Source organism: Lutra lutra, chromosome 5 (assembly GCF_902655055.1).
Source record: "Lutra lutra chromosome 5, mLutLut1.2, whole genome shotgun sequence".
NCBI classification, from domain to species: domain Eukaryota; kingdom Metazoa; phylum Chordata; class Mammalia; order Carnivora; family Mustelidae; genus Lutra; species Lutra lutra.
In genome coordinates, this window is record NC_062282.1 from 75,040,103 (window position 1) to 75,058,354 (window position 18,252).

Here is an 18,252-nt window from a genome sequence, read left to right on the forward strand (position 1 = left end):
GCAGCTGTTCCTTCCTGCAGCATAAACTATCCTGATTCGAATGACCAGAATCACTATTTGTTGAAAGCATGACAAAATGACTATACAGAGGTGCTGTTTTTAAAAAATTATTACTGGCGTAATTCTGTGCTCCATAGTTTGAAAGGAAGTATATCACAATTATCTGACCAGCGCTATTTTAGATATTCCATATCTATCAAAATCTAAAATATTTTAACCAGCAATTCCATTTCTATTAATGTTCTTCAGTAATATTCATAGAAATGCAAGATACATCATCTTCACAGCATACTTCATAATAACAAAAACTAAATGTCCAGCAATACTTAGAGAACTTGTGATGTGACCACATACAGGGAACTTCTCATTCAGCCATTACAAAGTATGCGGCAACCTCTCATTCCAACCAGGATAGAGAAACAAGGACTAGATTGTTCCTCTGTGTAAATACCCACCCAAAAGCACACAATATATGATATAGGAGCTTTCAAGACACAAGTGATCTGAGACCTTACAAGTGCCCCCATTTTACTGCCTTGAGAGAGTTATAGGCTGCCATCTAGGAAGAGAAGGAACCCAGACTCTGTTTAGTAGACTCCCTAAATTTAGGCATAAGTGATAGGCCACTAAGGGAGTATTGAGGGGAATACTTAAAGCACTAAAGCCCATTGAGAATAGAAGAAAATGTCTTACAAAAATGTACTTTGCTTCTACCTTAAGAAACTAGAAAGAGAATTTTAAATTAAGTCCAAAGTGAACAAAAGAGAAGAAATAAAGGTCAGAACTGAAGTCAGTGAAATATAAAACAGAAAAAACAGTTCCAGAAATCAGTGAACCAAAACCGGTTCCTGGAGAAGATCAATAAAATTGATAATTCTTTAGCTAAACTGATGACTAAAGAAGAGTGTACCAGCATCAGGAATGAGAGAGGTGACATCCTCACAGATACGATAGACACAAAAGGGTAATAGGATAATATTAGGAACAATGTTATGCCAACCAATTTTACCACTTAAATGAAGTAGAGAAATTTCTTAAAAGACAAATTTCCAAAGCTCATTCAAGAAAGAATAGGTAACCTGAGTATATCCACTAAAGTAGATACCTGAATTTGTAGATAAAAACTGTCCTGCAAAAGAAACTCCAGTCCCAGATGGCTTTGTTAGCTGATTATACCAAGCATTTAATGAATAAATAGTACCATTATTACACACTGCTCCAGAATACTGAAGAGGAGGAAGTACTTCTAGAATTGTTCTATGGAACCAGCATTACTTGATATCAAACTCTGCCAAAGATATTACAAGAAAAGGAAGTTACAAACCGATATCCCCCCATGAATATAGATGCTGAAACTCGAAACAAAATTTTAGCAAACTGAATTTAACAATTGGTAAAAAGATAATGAATTATGACTGAATGAGTTTTATCCCAGGAAAACAATGTTTGATTAACATTTGAAAAGCAATCAATGTAATTCTCCATTTTAACAAATGAAAAATAAAATCATAAGACCATCTCAGTAGTTATGAGGAAAAGCATTTGACAAAAATCTATTTTTTATTAATCAAAAAATCCTCTCAGCAAAGTAGGAGTAAGGAATCTCCTCAACCTGACGAAGAGCATTATGAAAAGCCTATAGGTAACCACGTTCTTACTGGTTAAAGAGTGAATGCTTTCCCCCTAAGATCAGGAACAAGCCAAGGATGTCTGTGCTCACCACTAGTATTCAACACTGTACTGCAAGTACAGTGCAATCAGGCAAGGAAAAGAAATAAAAAGCACTTATATTGGAAAGGAGGAAGTTAAGCTTTTCATTCACAGACAACTTGATTGTCTATGTAGAAAATCCAATGGAGTGTACTAGATTCCAATGGAAGCTCTTAGAACTAATAAGTGATTTTAGCAAGGTTGCAATATACAAGATCAATATTGAAAAATTAACTATTTCTGGCAAAAATAATTAGAAATTAAAATTTAAAAAATAACACAATTTACATTTTTTTTAAATGTGCCATACAAGGAGAGATCTCTGCAAGACCTGTATGAAAACTATAGATCCTGCTGAGAGAAATTAAGGATCTAAATAAATAGATATATTGTGTTCATGGGTTTGAAGATTCAATATTTTTTTTAAAAGATTTTATTTATTTGACAGACAGATCACAAGTAGGCAGAGAGGCAGGCAGAGAAGGGGGGAGGAGCAGGCTCACTGCTGAGCAGAGAGCCCGATGCGGGGCTCGATCCCAGGACCCTGGGATCATGACCTGAACCGAAGGCAGACGCTTTAACCCACTGAGCCACCCAGGTGCCCCAAAGATTCAATATTTTTAAGTCAGTTCTCCTCATACAGATTTCTAAATTGCAGGCCATCTCTAGCAATATCCCAGCAAGACATTTTGTAGATATTGACAAGATGATTCTAAAATTCATATAGAATGAATTTTAGAATGAATAGCCAAACAACTTTGAAAAAAGAAAGACTTGGAGGGTGAAAACTACCTGATTTCAATAATAATACAAAGCTATAGAAATCAAGGCAGTGTGATAATAGCATAAAGATAGGCAAATCTATCACACAGAATAAATGGTTTAAAAATAGATCAACACATACATGATCAATGGGTTTTCCACAAAGGTGCAAGGGCAATTATGTGGAGAAAAAAGTCTCTTCAAAAGCTGGAGATGGAATAATTGGATATATGTATACAAAAATAGTGAACTTTGATTCCTACCTTGCACCACACAGAAATATTAACTCAAATGAATCATATGTCTAAATGTAAGACATGAAGTTATAAACTGTATGGGAGAAAATCTTTGTGAACTTGGCTTAGGAAAGGATTTCTTGGATTTGACATCATGATGCATAAAAGAATAAATTGATAAACTGAATTTTATCAAAATGAAAACTTATGGTCTTCAAAGGAAGAATAGGAAGAAAATCCAAAGACTGAGAAGAAACGTAGTTATAAGTCATATGTAGGAGAACCAACCCTACTGACTCCATCTCTCCACCTTTAGCCGTCTGTTCCTTCAAGTCTGATCACTGATAGCCCCCCTCCTCCCACCATCACCACTGCAGACTTCTGGGACCCTTTGGGGATTAATAGACACATCTTAGAAATCCCAGCCAAGGCCAGAATGTGGGGGAGGCTTGCTTTGGCCCTCTGTAAATTTGTTAAAGATAACCTAATCTCTCGCCTTCCTAGTACAGGTGGTGCCACAAGATCTAATGGAATGTTTGATGTCAAGTAGGTGTACCTGAACCCTTCTGTCTCACTACACTGCCCTTCTGCCAGTCCCCTTGCATTATCAAATCTGTCGTCCAAGGTCCAGACTTTATGGAGAATAATTGCACAGCTGGATTGTCACCCACCAAATCTTCCCTGTGAGTATGTTACCCTGAAAGTAACTCTGTATTAAAACTTTATGGAGTGGCCTGCTTCATTTTTCAGTCTCAAAGTGCCTTCTTGATTTGGGGAATACTTTCTAGTCCCTCCCCCACCTTCTAACAATTGTATGTCTAATAGAGGAATTTTATCTAAATATCTAAATATTTTTCCAAACGCAATAATGAGAAAAATGAACCAATTAAAATTAGGCAAAAGATTTAAATAGACTTCACCAAAGAAGTTATACAGATAGTAAATAACTACATGAAAAAAAAAAAATGCTCAACATCATTATTCACTAGGGAAATGTAAATTAAAACCGCACTGTTATCTCCCAGATACCTATTGGATTAAAAAGTGTGGGTGAGGATGTGGAAGAAATGGATCTCCAGTAAACTGCTGTCAGCAATATAAAATAGCCTCGTTGGAAACACATTGGCAGTCTTCTTTAGAAGTTAAGCCTATGCCTTATATGCAATGCAACTATTGCACTCCTGGGTATTTAACCAAGAGAAATGAAAGCATAATTGTACATAATGATGCATACAGTAATGCTCACAGCACCTTAATTTTGCAGTGGCCCCAAACTAGAAATAACCTTAGTGTCCATCTTTTTTTTTTTTTTTTTTTTTAAATTTAACAGAGAGAGAGATTACAAGTAGGCAGAGCAGCAGGCAGAGAGGGGAGGAAGCAGGCTCCCTGCCAAGCAGAGAGCCCAATGCGGGGCTTGATCCCAGGACCCTGAGATCATGACCTGAGCCAAAGGCAGAGGCTTAACCCACTGAGCCACCCAGGTGCCCCCCTTAGTGTCCATCTTGAGGTGAATGGATACACACACTGTGGCATATCCATACGATGGAATACTACTTGGCAATAAAAAGAAACAAAGTATAACAACCAGTAACCTGGATGAATCTGGACACAATTATGCTGAGTGCTCCCTGACTCAGTTCACATAAAATTTGAGAAAGTGCCAACTAATATATAGTAGTGTCAGAAAGCTGATGCAGGAGGAGTTGAAGGAGGGATTACAGAAGGGTGTAAAGAAACTTTGGAAGATGTACAAATATTCATTATCTTGATTGTAGTGATTGTCTCAACGGTGTCAAAATTTACCAAATTCTATGCTTTAAGTGTGCAGTTTGTTCATTATACCTTAATAAAGCCATCTAAAGAAAAAAAAAGTCTATGGGGCACCATCTGTGTTGATATGGAACTATGTCCATGACAAGCAAAAACAGAAGTTCCAGAACATTACGTATAGTTTGATTTCAGATTTTAAAAGAACTAATGTTTAAGAAAAAGTAATAAAATCCTTACTCTATGAAGGTACACTTTTTGTGTGTGTATATATTGATGGTCTGGTAGTTTACACAATGAACTATTGCGGTAGTTAGCCCCAGGGAAAGAGATGGGGCACAGAACAGAGAGGTAATATATACATATTTAACACTGACCTGTTACCACTTTTGATATTTTAAGTTTCATCTATTTGCATATTAATAAATCGTGACCTTTCCCCGGGGAGGCTCATTTCTAGGAACTGGAACTTTAAGTTCACTCTCCTTTGGCCCTCAGTTTGACAGCGCAGGCGGGCACAGAGGTGTAGCTGAAGACCAGCAGGCAGAAGCCCTCCCACTCACGCCGGGAGGAGGCGCCCCCGGGGCCACGCAGCAGGTGTGCGTCCGCGCACGTGGACCTCTCGAGGAAGGGGGAGCCGGGCGCATGCGAGGCGGGGCCGGGGCGGGGCCGAGGCAAGGCCGGCCCAAGGGACTACGGCCACTGCCGCCAGGGTCTCGGTCTGCGTCCCCGCGCCTCCAGCACCCTAACAGCCACTGGAGCCCCGGCGGGGTGGGCGGTCTTTCCGGAGCAGCCCGGCCCGTGGACGCACACAGGCGGACGCACACAGGCGCCCGCGGAACTCCCGCGGTTACAGGCTTGAAGGTAGCAGTTCCTTGTGGGGGTCGCAGTGGTCTTGGAGGGGTGCACCTCCGCAGACTTTGAGGGGGTCGGGGGTCGGAGCCCGGGTCCTGCCTGGCTCAGGCTGGTGGCGATGTGGGGATGGGGAGGCGCCGTCGGTCCCCGCGCCCGCTCTGGGCACGAGGAGGTGTGACCTGGCCTCGCGGGGGCCGCTGCGGACCCGGGCGCGGCCCTAGGATGGGGGTGGTGGAAGCCCGGTGGCGCGGCCCCACTCCAGACCGCCGGCGGGGCAGCCTGGCAAAGCCGGCATTTGATTTGCCCGGGGTGGGGGTGTCGTCTAGCCGGTTTTATGTCTGCGCGTGGTTCGCTTCTCACTGTGTGCGTTTTTCCAACAGGGGCCTGCGCGGGACCCACCTTCCTGAATTTGGTCATTTTTTTCCGTCTTTGGAGGGTAAGCTTTGAGGGGATTGTCTGCGTCGTAACGCGGACCTCGAACGCTCCCTCGCGGATATTTTGAATAAGGGTAGTTGGGGATAGTGAGCGGTGGTCACTGATAGACGGGGTCGCTTTTGCAGAACATCTGGAAGGATTTTAGGTAACAGGAGGGTAGCGGGGCGTTTATGTCTGCCACAAAGAAATAGCCAGAGAGAGGCAGACACCAGCCTCTCCCGTGGCTTGGGAGAGTCTGCACTCAAAGGTGGACTAGTTTTGCCTTGGCACCTGCGCAGACATTCTTCCAAAAATGTGAAGTTGAATGAATTGATTATATTCTCAGAAAAATGTTGCAGAATGCTTTCTTGAATCCCTTGTATTAATGTTAGATCCCTTAATGTGACCAACCCTAGGATTGGGACCCTCCTCCCCAGTTCCGAAGGTTTCCCTGTTGAGGGCCTGGCTTGGTGTCCTCACTGCCTTTTCTTTTTCAGAGTCTGGCCTGTGCGGTTGGGGAGTGGGAGAGGGTGGGGAGCGGGGAATGGAGAGGGAAAAGCAGCCTAACAGCCTCCCCTCCCCAGTTCAGGGATTCTTACAGATTGCCTGCTTCAGATTCTCTGTAATAGAGGATTATAGGTGCTTTAAGTCTACGTATATTTTGAAAACTTCAGTTTTCCTATGAGTCACTAAAAGGAAAGACGCCTATTTTAAAATTTAAATTTTTCTTTTTACTTTTTTAAATGAGTATACTTAATACCACAGAGAGACTTTGGAGACAGTATAGAAAATTGCTAAATCAGTGGTGAAATATGAGAACGCCCAAATTCTGGAAATCAGTGCTTTAGAAAAGATTTACTTGATATAACACTTATTCTGTTTGTCTTGTTGAATCCTTGATGATATTGTAATTTGACTTTTGTATTCTTAAAAAAATGCAGTTTTTAGATTTAGATTGGCAACTAAGGTGATGTCGGCTGCAAGGAATGTAAATGTTTATTTTACAGTATCTCTAAAAAAAATGTTTTTCTCTGTCCTTGAGTGATATTTATTGGGAGAAAGTGTTGGCCCTTAACATAATTGGCTCTATTATTAGAAAGTTGTGTGTTTGAAAGCTGTATTTTGAAGCAGATCTTCAGTTCTCCTGCCCAGGCCACACTTTCTGATTTTGGTAGCCGCAGTAAGATTTTTAGCATGCTGGTTTAGAAAGCAATTTAAATAAAGGACATTTGGTAATTATTTCTGTTCATTTTCATCTTGGTGCTTCCAACAAATTTGTCTAGCCTTTTAGGTAGTTTTGAATCTTTATTCTCTTATCTGTAATATTTACACAACATTTCTAGCGTTGTGACGATTGAATACTTGGAACTTTTCAAAGTACTTCCTTTGTCTTCATTTAACCAATCTGGAAGAATCTGGCGATGCTGCAGAAGGTGGTTGTTTCCACCGCAGGCAACAGGTGGGCTTTGGGTGTTCCGTCTTTCATTTACTCTGTCTTTGAAAATGTTATTCTAAAGAAAACTTTTGGAGGTTTCTTAGATACTCAGAAGATCCATTCACATGGTCACCTGTTCCACCAAATTAGTAAACATAATAAAAAGGAAAATCGGGTTAGGATGGTTAGCGAAGTCACTGAGTGGACTTTGAGTCATTGTTATATTCTTTCCCAAATGCTAATAAACCTTTTTCAGGCTCTAGAATATTGCAGTTGTAAGTTTGTCTCCTCACTTGATGGGGTCTCATATTCTGGTTTTAAGTTCTCCTGTTGCTCAGAATTCTGATAGTGACTCAGAAACAGCAATCAAGTTTCTTCAGTACCCAGGGAAGTAGTTCATCTGGTCCTGAAAACTCCAGTGAATTGATCTGAGACAGATGCTTGCTCGCCATCTTCTTAGGCTTCTAATGATTTACTGTTTATGTACCATTAGTACATTACTGCTGTATTCTCCAGCATCCAGGAGGGCCTGCAAACACAGAGCTGTCTCGATTACCCAGTAGAAAAGTTTCTGCAGTAAGTAAACTTGTGCGTGATATCTGATGAAGGAAACACAAGTCACGTGACTTGTTCCTTCCCTTATTTGTGATGTTCTTTTGAAAATGGTGCCAGTAGCTCCTTTTCTGCCTACTTCTGGAGTGGAAAATAAAGCGGGAGAACCAACCTTGACATTACCTTGTAAATACAGGTAGTGGAGGAAGAAATTAAACTGTGGATGTTGGAGCTCAAATTCTTTCTCCCTATTTGTTCACCAGAGCTCTGTTAGGAGTAAGATTCAGAGAGAAATTGAGACCTGACAGGTAGCACACAGCAGTCAACATTTTAGTGTGTTAATGGGTTGTTTCCTCCACCTCCCCTGTACCATTGAATTTGACTTATGAAGGTAGTAGAGTGCTTTATTTATTTACTTTGACTTTACAACATTTATTCATGATGCCAAGGCAGAGAGTATTATCCTGGTATAGACCCATTACTATTTTCTTCCATGTCCATAGACTGCTCACAACTCTGGCAAGTTAACTTTGCCTGAAATTGGTCGGACCTCAAAGACAGTATGAATGAATGGATTGAGTATGAATGAATCAATTACATCTGTCAACATAAGTGAAAAACTTAAAAAAAAATCTACAGTTATTAGATAAGTCAAACTATATTCAATTAAATTTTTATGTCTTCTTACTTAATTATTGTAACTGTAGTGGCATGTGCTCTTAAAATCTGGAACTGAAAGATTTACACAGCCTACAAATAAATGTAAGCTTGGACTACTTAGACACTTTGTAAAATCTCTCCATACATGTTCATTAAAATAGAAATATTCAGAGCCTTTTGTTTGATCCACGGTTTTCTTAGTAGATCTTCTAGCCTGATTCCTGGCAAAGGTTACCATATTGCCACTCACCTAGCCAGTTGTTTGGATGGACCAGTTTCCTCCCGAGTAGAAAACAGTTGTTTGGGAATCAACAATTTCGTAACAAAATCCTTCAACATAATGCCATGATAGGTAAATGTCCTAAGCATAAAAGTCACTGGATTTTTACTTATACATTCTGATGAATGTGTTTTTGTGGTATTTTGCCAAGCTAGGAAGTGAGATCAAATGGATATTGATGAGTACCCCATGGCAACAGTTCGTTTGCTCAGAGTGAACTATAACTTGGAAGCCTTCTTTAGGTAAGAAAGTTGGCAGTTTGAAAAAGCAACCGTCAGTTTTTTTAAACGATCCTGTATGTTTAGGTTGGAGTTTTTTATATAAAGGTTTTCAAGCTAATAAAGATGAATTTGCCTTGCATTCTAAGATATATTTAACTGAAGTTCGTCGATACTGACTTAAATATAAAACATTTGACTTTTAGACGAGCCTTAGACTCTGAACATGAATGTTCACAAAGAAAAAGATAATTAAAATATTATTTTAATAGGATGACTGGTATTCATTGAATGTCTGTTGTTTATGGTGATTCTGTCCGTGAACTGGCAATTTAATATTTTGCTGAATAAAGGAAACAATCTGTCCAGGTTACCTAGAGTCACTTTAATGTACAGCACAGTCCTTTTGTTTACAACTGCAAGGCAGTTTGCTAACCTGACCTTTCATTGAAATCTTATTTTCCTTTTGGCTGTGCTGCTTTTCCAGTAAGGGATTATATTAGGGATAACTCTTTTTGCGATCACTTAGTGAGATTTTAACAATCCATTCTATAAGTTTACCAAATGAAACACATACAAGCAAAATGCCCATTAATGTGCTTCATATCAGATTTTAGGATCCATTGTTCATTCTTTTACCTTACCTGGGCCAATGTATTTCATTTTAGCAAATTAAAATTAAAGAGTAGGGCAGCCCTTTCAAAATACGCATATTTTGCCAAAATAAGCATGTTTTAAATATGCTTTGAATTACTGGTGTCAGCAGTTTGATATATTCTATATTATTGGGCCAATTCTCAGTTATGTGTATAACTAGTTGAGTCATATTTAATTTGTGTGGTAGCTCTTTGCCTCATGCTTGAGATACAACTTTGCACCTATTTTAGTTTTCCAAACCCTACAGATGTCCTTTCATTTTGTTCAGCAACTATAATTATAGGTCAGCCCTGCTTTGGGATCCAGCTCTCTATTATGGCTAAGAAGTATTTCACATCAGGCAGAGATATATATATTTCTAACATTCAAGGATGAAAAGAGAGTTAAGTAGTCAAGCAAAGTTAAATAAAGTTGAGAGCCATTCCTACCATTATTCTGCCTCTCAAGTAATTGTATATATAAAGCACTTTGCATTCTTATGTAGACTATATGTACACAGTAACCCTATATACTTGGGTATATCTGGACTTGAAATGTGTTGTAACTTAGGTGTGTCTCAAGCTGGCTCCTCCCTGGACAGTCATCCTGCCTTTTTGTTGGGGAAGAATGCTCATCCCTTTGCTGTTTTATATTTGCTACTGAGGGTCAGTTGTGTTGCTACACCCAGTTTCTCTAGAGCTGCTGTGTCCTGGGTATCACCTGGAAGTTGTGCTTCAAATTAAGTAACGAAATTAGTTTAGAAAAATTCACTGGACAATTTAGTACAACAAGAATGACTGTAACATTTCTTAAGCCTTTACTGTGTTCTGGTACTTATGGACTTTAATCCTCCCGACTGCCTTATGAAATTAGGTACTGCTGTTTTCCATGCTTTTCAGATGAGGAACCTGAGGCTTAAATTTATGCAGACAAGATCACATGGTTAGTAAATGACTGAGCTGGGGCTTTTCCAGGCCTCTGCTTTTGGTAATGTTTTACTGTCTTTCAGGACCTCAGGAGTTGTTAGCAGAATTGCATGGTGATGCTTTCTTCTCTGTAGGAGATAGTAAAAATACAGTAATTGACCAGGAATAAACCTGCGAGAGACACCGCTTCTGTGGACATTCCCTCCTGGAAGCCTCCCCAACCATTCCCTCCCATACACGAACTCAGTCACATGTCATAGCTTTATTCTTCCAGTGTGACTTGTCCCAATGTCAGGGAAGGCATTTATCATGGTCTTTCACCATTTGACCATAGCTCTTGGAGAGCAGGCTCCCTCTTACCTCTGTATCCGTAGCCCGTGGGAGTACCTATCAGTGCAAGATAGTGGAAGATTACTATTAAAATCTGCTGAACTGTTTTTCATTTTCTTTTTTTTTTTTTTTTTTAATTTGACAGAGAGAGATCACAAGCAGGCAGAGAGGCAGGCAGAGAGAGAGGAGTAAGCAGGTTCTCCGCTGAGCAGAGAGCCCGATGCGGGGCTCGATCCCAGGACCCTGAGATCATGACCTGAGCCGAAGGCAGCGGCTTAACCCGCTGAGCCACCCAGGCGCCCCTGTTTTTCATTTTCTAATGTTACTCTGTGCAGTTGGAGTATAGGTGTCTGATGGAAATGTGGAAAATATGATCACAAAATCTTTTAATGTTTACAGAATGAAGAGGAACAATTTATCTCTTGTGAATAAAATCGTCCGGTCTTCACCAGCAGTGAAACAACCAAAAGTTGGCTTCTTCTCTTCTCTCAATCACAACCACATGCACACTGTCCTTCTAGACTGGGGGAGTTTGCCTCACTATGTAGTATTACGCATTTTTCAGTATCTTCCTTTAATAGATCGGGCCCGGGCGTCTTCAGTTTGTAGGAAATGGAATGAAGTTTTTCATATTCCTGACCTTTGGAGAAAGTTTGAATTTGAACTGAACCAGTCAGCGACTTCCTATTTTAAGTCCACACATCCTGATCTCATTCAGCAGATCATTAAAAAGCATGCTACCCATCTCCAGTATGTTAGCTTTAAGGTAAGAAAAATAAGCATTAAATAGAAACAACTTAGGTTTTGTTAGTGTCATTTTCATGTATCTAGATCCTTATGCTGAGGCAGTCGGTGAATTTTGCAGAATTTTTACTCCAACCTACGTCCTGTTTTTCTGTAATCGTTTGCACAGATTGAAGTGAGGAACTTGAGCTGTGACTTAAACGTCAGTTTCCTTCATCTGGATGGTACTACTAAAATTCAGGTCATCGTAAAGGATTGGGAAGTATGGAGCACTTAGAAAGTTACACTGTCATCAGCTCTATTCCTCACTTTTTGTCTGAGACCTTTTGTGGAAAGAAGAAATAACAATTTGTTGTATAGTTTGATGGAATAAATACAGTTTTGCATTGGGATTCTTTTACATAGTTAAATTGCCAGTAAGTTTCTGATAACTCACCTTCGGGAAATGAAGATTTAAAATTGTTTTTATAGGTGGATAGTAGTACTGAATCAGCGGAAGCTGCCTGCGATATACTTTCTCAGCTGGTAAATTGTTCTATCCAGACCTTGGGCTTGATTTCAACAGCCAAGCCAAGTTTTATGAATGTGTCAAAGGTAAAGATGCCGGGCTTTTTTGTGAGAGACACAAAAATTCTCAAAGATTTCAATCTAGGCAAAAAGAATTATTTTGCATAAAATAGGCCACATCCTCCTTATCTTCAAAGAATTACTTAAAGCAGTTTCCTATTGATTAGCACTTACTTGCTGAAATAGCTTATGTATGGCTTCATCCTTTCAACATATTTGTAATTCTAATTATTGTTTCTACAGTAGCTATCATTAATATATAATTTAGATGTTATACTTGGGATTTTCAAATGCCAGTTAGTTTCTTTGAATATAGAGCATGTATGACCAGTAGTGGATGTTTTTCTTGTAATTCTGTAGCCTCTCCATTGGACGTTAGAACAACATAATACTAAATGAACTATACCAGTTAGGATGATGTCAGATTCTGTGTAATAGAAACTCCAAAACAATAGTAGCTTAAACAACATGGCTGGAGTTTCTTTCTTTTACATTAAAGAAATCCATGCATGAGCAGAGCCTGTATGAAGTTGTTAAGCTCCTTTGAGGCATCTCGTGTTCTTGTACGTGTTTCAGATGGCTTTCTGAGCTCCAGCCATCACGGCAAGAGGCTGGAGGAAAGGGGGAAAGAAGGGTATGCCCACTGTTTTTCAAGAACCCTAGCCATGAGTACTGTGTAATGCTTTTGTTGATATCTCACTGACGAGCACTTAACTGTGTGGCCACACTAGGTTTCTGGGTGACAAGGAACCATTTTTTAGCTGACTGGTAACATGCTCAGCTCAAAATTGTGACCTGATTAGCAAAGAAAGAAAGGATGAATGGGTGTTAGGAAGCCACCAGCTGTCTCTGACACTCAGAGAGATGCACGACTTTGCCAGAAGCATAAACTAATAACTGTCTTCATTCAGGCTTCAGCTTGGGTCCTATCTCCTCAGGCAGGCCTTCCTTGACCACTTTGCTAAAGCAGTACCCCTTCTTCCAGTTACACTCTGATGTGTCACAGTATTTTCTTTATGTCATTCTTTAACACGTTTATTCTCATCCCCTACAACAAAGTGTACGCTCTTTGAAGGCAGGGACTCTGTTTTGTTTATTTACCGTTACAAGCCAAGAGTTAGAAAGTGCCTGATACATAATAAACATTAATTCTGGTTGTCAGTAAAACTGTCTGATGGAAACCTTCCTGTAGTAAGGTTATCCTCTTCCTGTGGAAGACGATAGGGGAATAGTAGCATCTTCTCACTCATAAACTGGGTCATGGCTCTCAAGCATTTCCACCAGCCTGTTTATCTTTTTGAGAGATAGGGAAAATGGGTCATTTGGGGATTAGTGTAATATAAGCAATCAGATGGAAACTTACTACTTCTCAATAGTTATTTCCTTGTGTATGAGTGATGGAGTCAGCTTAGCCTGAAATTCTTAGATTCTCAGCTATCTCAGATGCCACACATCAGCTTTGGTTCTAGGGAGCCGGTGCAGTCACGGGGGTTAGGCAGCCATGATGAGCACACGTCCTTGCAGGCTCTGCCTCTACAGTCAAATGACTGAGTAGCTTCTGGCAAAGTCGAGCATCTCTCTGAGTTTCAGTTTTTTCACCTGTGAACTGAGGAAAGGATAGGGTAAAAATAGAGTATTTTGCTAGGCGTAAAGAGTGCTAAAGGAATTATGTGGACACCATGATGTGGTAGGTCCTGTAATGCTGAAATACATCCTGCAGGGCTAAGAGTCCAGTGAGAATTGATTAAAGGGAAAATAAGCCTTGTATTTCTTAAGGAAAAAGTAATGTATTTCTCTCATGATTTTTAGTACAATAAAATTTAGCAAAGAGATCTAGCCATCCACCATTTAAAAATTTATATTAATCAATATATAATTAGTGTAAATCAGTATGGTTTCTAATAAATGAATGAGAGTTATAACCAATTGGTCATTGTCATAGGAGTATTAGTATTTTGGCAGAATCCACATTGACTTTGAAAAGAGAAAAATGATCATGCCTGTATTTGGTTTTCAGATTTTCTATTTGTGTCAAAAAATACTGGATCTGAACCTTGTGAAACTTTTTCCATTTTGGAGTCAAACTATAAATAGGCTTTTGTTTGTCAATTTTTAAAATTTTTTAAAAGATTTTACTTATTCATTTGACAGACAGAGATCCCAAGTAGGCAGAGAGGCAGCCAGAGAGAGAGGAAGGAAAGCAGGCTCCCTGCTGAGCAGAGAGCCCAACACGGGGTTTGATCCCAGGACCCTGAGATCATGACCTGAGCTGAAGGCAGAGGCTTTAACCCACTGAGCCCCCCAGGCACCCGTTTGTCAATTTTTAAAACATAGTTTTAAAAATGTATCTTTATTGGGATGTCTGGGTGGCTCAGTTGGTTAAACGTCTGCCTTCATCTTGGGTCATGATCTCAGGGTCCTGGAATTGAGCCCCTCATTGGGCTCCCTGTGCAGTGGAGAGTCTGCTTCTCCTTCTCCCCTGCTCCTTCCTTCCTCTTGTTCATGCTCTCCCTCCTCTCTCTCGAATAAATTAAAAGTCTTAAAAATGTTAAAAATTAAAAATTTAAAAATCTTTTTTAAAATCTTAAAACATTTATTTAGATGACTTTCTAGCAAAATGTGTATCACTGAAGAATAAGATCATTTGTTTATTCATTGAGAAATATTTACTGATCTCCTGCAGTGTGCCAGATATTATTTTAGGTGCTGGGAATATAGGAGAGAATAAAACATGAAAGTTCTCTTTATTCTATGGCAGGGGTGGAAAAGGTTCAGACAGTAAGTATTATGGGCTTCACAGGCTGTGATTCTGGAGCTCCTCCCCTACAGCATCGTAGTGTGAAAGCAGACATAGTACGTAGATGGAGGAGTGTGGTTGTGTTCCAGTCAAACATTAATTGGGGACACTGGACGTTTCTTGTAATTTTCACATGTTATAAAATATTCTGGACAAAACTTCTTTTAACTGTTTATAAATATAATAGCTATTCTGAACTCAAGAACAATATGGTAACAGACTAGGCTGAATTTGGCTGGCAGGTCACAATTTGTCAACCCCTGTTCTAGGAAATAAATGCAATTATATCCTTTTAATACTGAAAATCAAATCCTTAGGATTGAAGTAATTGGAAGGTATGTATATGAAATCTTTGAGATGGATTTTTGACTAATGGTGTCATTAAAATGCTAATATGTTGATTGTTTTTACTATGTTATTGTTAGTATCTGTTGATATAGTTTCAATGAACTATTTAATTGAATCTGTAGATTTTAAATAATGTTTTCCTAATTCTTTTCTTATTGCTGTGCAAGTCTCATTTTGTGTCAGCACTTACAGTTGTCTTTGTCAACTCAAAATCATTATCATCGATCAAAATTGAAGACACACCAGTGGATGATCCTTCATTGAAAATTCTTGTGGCCAATAATAGTGATACCCTAAGACTCCTAAAAATGAGTAGCTGTCCGCATGTTTCCTCTGATGGCAAGTTATATCTTTTTTAAGCAAGCATGATGTTTTTGTTATACTATTAGTATAATATATATCATATGTAATCCATATAATATATACTTTTGTATTCTTATATACTACATAATATATAGTAGAATAGTATATATAATATATACTATATGTATGTATAATATACTATACGTATTATACGTATATACTATATATATGTATATTCTCCTGTACTCATTATGTTATATTATGTGTAACAATGCAATTTCACATAGAATACTACAAGCTTATGAAACATAATTGAAAAAAGTAATCTTTTTTTGAAAGAAGTCTTAATCTGTAAGGTAGACATAGTTTAAATTGCTTTTTTTAATAAATATTTTTAAGGATTTTATTTATTTTTTTATTTATTATTTGTCAGAGGGAGGTGGGGAGAGAGGGCACAAGCAGGGGGAGTGGCAGGTGGAGGGTGAAATAGGCTCCCCACCGAGCAAGGAGCCCAGTGTGGGACTCGATCTCAGGACTCTGGGATCATGACCTGAGCCAAAGGCAGACGCTTAACTGACTAAGCCACACAGATTTCCCAGTTTAAATTGCTTCTAAAGATATTTTAGTCATATGTATATTTTATTATACATATGTTTTTTACTTTTATATGTAATTATATACATATCTTGACATCCATCTCTTCAGAAGTCATTTGATGTCTATTTTATTATATTTTATTTTGAATTATCTTTTTTTAAAAAGATTTATTTATTTATTTCAGAGAGAGAGAGAGCCAGAGGGAGAAAGCTAGTGAGTGTGGGGTGGGGAGGGGGAGAAAGAGAGGAAGAGAGGATCCTCAAACAGATTCCCTGCTGAGTGCAGAGCCCAACATGGGACTCAATCCCAGGACCCTGAGATCATGACATGAGCTGAAATCTATGAAATCTAGAGTGGGTCGCTTGACTGACCAAGCCACCCAGGCAGCCTGTTTGATATCTATTTTAGTAAATAATGAATCACTGATGTCAAATTTAAGTTTATAAGTTTATATTGGTATCAGTGTGATTCTTTGTTCTTAAGAATTTTTCCCCATTTCCCACAGGAATCCTTTGTGTAGCTGATCGCTGTCAAGGCCTTAGAGAACTGGCATTGAATTATTACATTCTAAGTGATGATCTTCTCCTAGCACTTTCAAGTGAAACTCATGTTAACCTAGAGCATCTTCGAATTGATGTCGTGAGTGAAAATCCTGGGCAAATTGAATTTCATTCTATTAAAAAACAAAGTTGGGATGCACTTATCAAACACTCCCCTGGAGTGAATGTTGTTATGTATTTCTTTTTATATGAAGAAGAATTTGAGGCATTCTTCAAAGAAGAAACCCCTGTTACTCACCTTTATTTTGGTCGCTCAGTAAGTAAAGCGATTCTAGGACGGATAGGTCTTAACTGTCCGCGACTAATTGAGTTAGTGGTATGTGCTAATGGTCTTCAGACTCTTGATACTGAACTTATTTTTATTGCTGAACACTGTAAAAACTTAACAGCCTTGGGCCTCAGTGAATGTGAAGTTAGCTGCAGTGCGTTCATTGAATTTGTAAGACTGTGTGGGAAAAGACTAACCCAGCTCTCTGTAATGGAAGACGTTTTGATCCCTGATGATGAGTATAGCCTAGATAAAGTTCACACTGAGGTCTCCAAACATTTGGGAAGAATGTGGTTCCCTGATGTCCTGCCTGTCTGGTGATCGGCTTCCAAAGATTCTTAATTTTTAAAAAATTATTAAAATTAGCTTCTTTCTTTCTATGCAAATATAAATTTTAAGATATATTGCTGAACTATTTTAGGTAAAATATCTTATCATTTGCAAACTGTCTTAATGGATTGGAATAGAAACATTTGAAAAAAAATATGAGAAATGGAAAAAGCCAGAAATTTCCATAAATAGGACATAGATCCTATATTGTGCGTTAGGTAGTTGATAGGCTAAAAACTGCATATTGTTTGTACTTGAGTTCGTTAGCCTTTGCTGAAGGTACATTTTAGCTTGCTCAATAAATTTATAATATTGAGCTTTGGATCCCTAAATTATGACATTTGTAACTTTATACTGCTTTAATTGCTTCTCTTTCATCTTGGTATGAGTATGTTTTACAAGATATATAGGATTAAATCCAAGAGTAAAATAAAAGTATAGACACAGAAGCTGACTTAATTGTACTTAATTTTTAGCACTACATAAGATCATATTATAACTCAATAAACAATTTCTAATTTCTAACACATTGAATTCTACTTCATTTAACTCAGGAGAAGATGGGCATTAGATCAAAATTAACACTGATCAATTTGTAAAGATACTGTGATTATTAGTTGATTAAATATAGTTATCAGCCTTTTGGCTAAGCTCAAGTGAAAAAAGTACATTTTGCAGAGTGTCTTTGGGAGGGAATCTGCATGTACTGATGGCCTACTATTCTGTCTGGAACTGTGCTAGAGATCCTTTGCAGGAGTGATCTTATAATGTAATTAGTAGCACAGCTAAAACTCTTTAGTAGTTATAGATTGCTTCTAGGGTGAAGATATATCCTTAAAATGACCTACTGTACCCTACATGGTCTGGCATCTCCCTGATTCTTTGCCCTCATTTGCTCTCAGAGCTTCCCCTTGCCCTTCTGCTCCATTCTCTTACAGGTCCGAAAGACAGCAATGC

At 38.7% G+C, this 18,252-nt stretch overlaps 1 protein-coding gene across 5 annotated transcripts; it reads left to right on the plus strand.

Moving 5' to 3' along the window:
• Positions 1-5,152: 5,152 nt before the first annotated feature.
• Positions 5,153-17,873, plus strand: LOC125100872 (F-box/LRR-repeat protein 21). Of its 5 annotated transcripts, XM_047731356.1 has the most exons (6): positions 5,153-5,339; positions 5,711-5,766; positions 11,181-11,547; positions 11,997-12,119; positions 15,405-15,576; positions 16,643-17,868. In XM_047731356.1, exons 3-6 carry the CDS (start codon positions 11,182-11,184, stop codon positions 17,284-17,286), a joined length of 1,305 nt encoding a protein of 434 aa, XP_047587312.1. In that variant the 5' UTR covers positions 5,153-5,339; positions 5,711-5,766; position 11,181; the 3' UTR covers positions 17,287-17,868. The 5 variants fall into 5 exon arrangements, with proteins under 5 accessions (XP_047587312.1, XP_047587310.1, XP_047587311.1 ...); XM_047731354.1 differs by lacking the exons at positions 5,153-5,339; positions 5,711-5,766 and adding an exon at positions 6,330-8,913 and having other exon boundaries at positions 16,643-17,869; XM_047731355.1 differs by lacking the exons at positions 5,153-5,339; positions 5,711-5,766 and adding an exon at positions 6,330-7,203 and having other exon boundaries at positions 16,643-17,869.
• Positions 17,874-18,252: the final 379 nt, after the last annotated feature.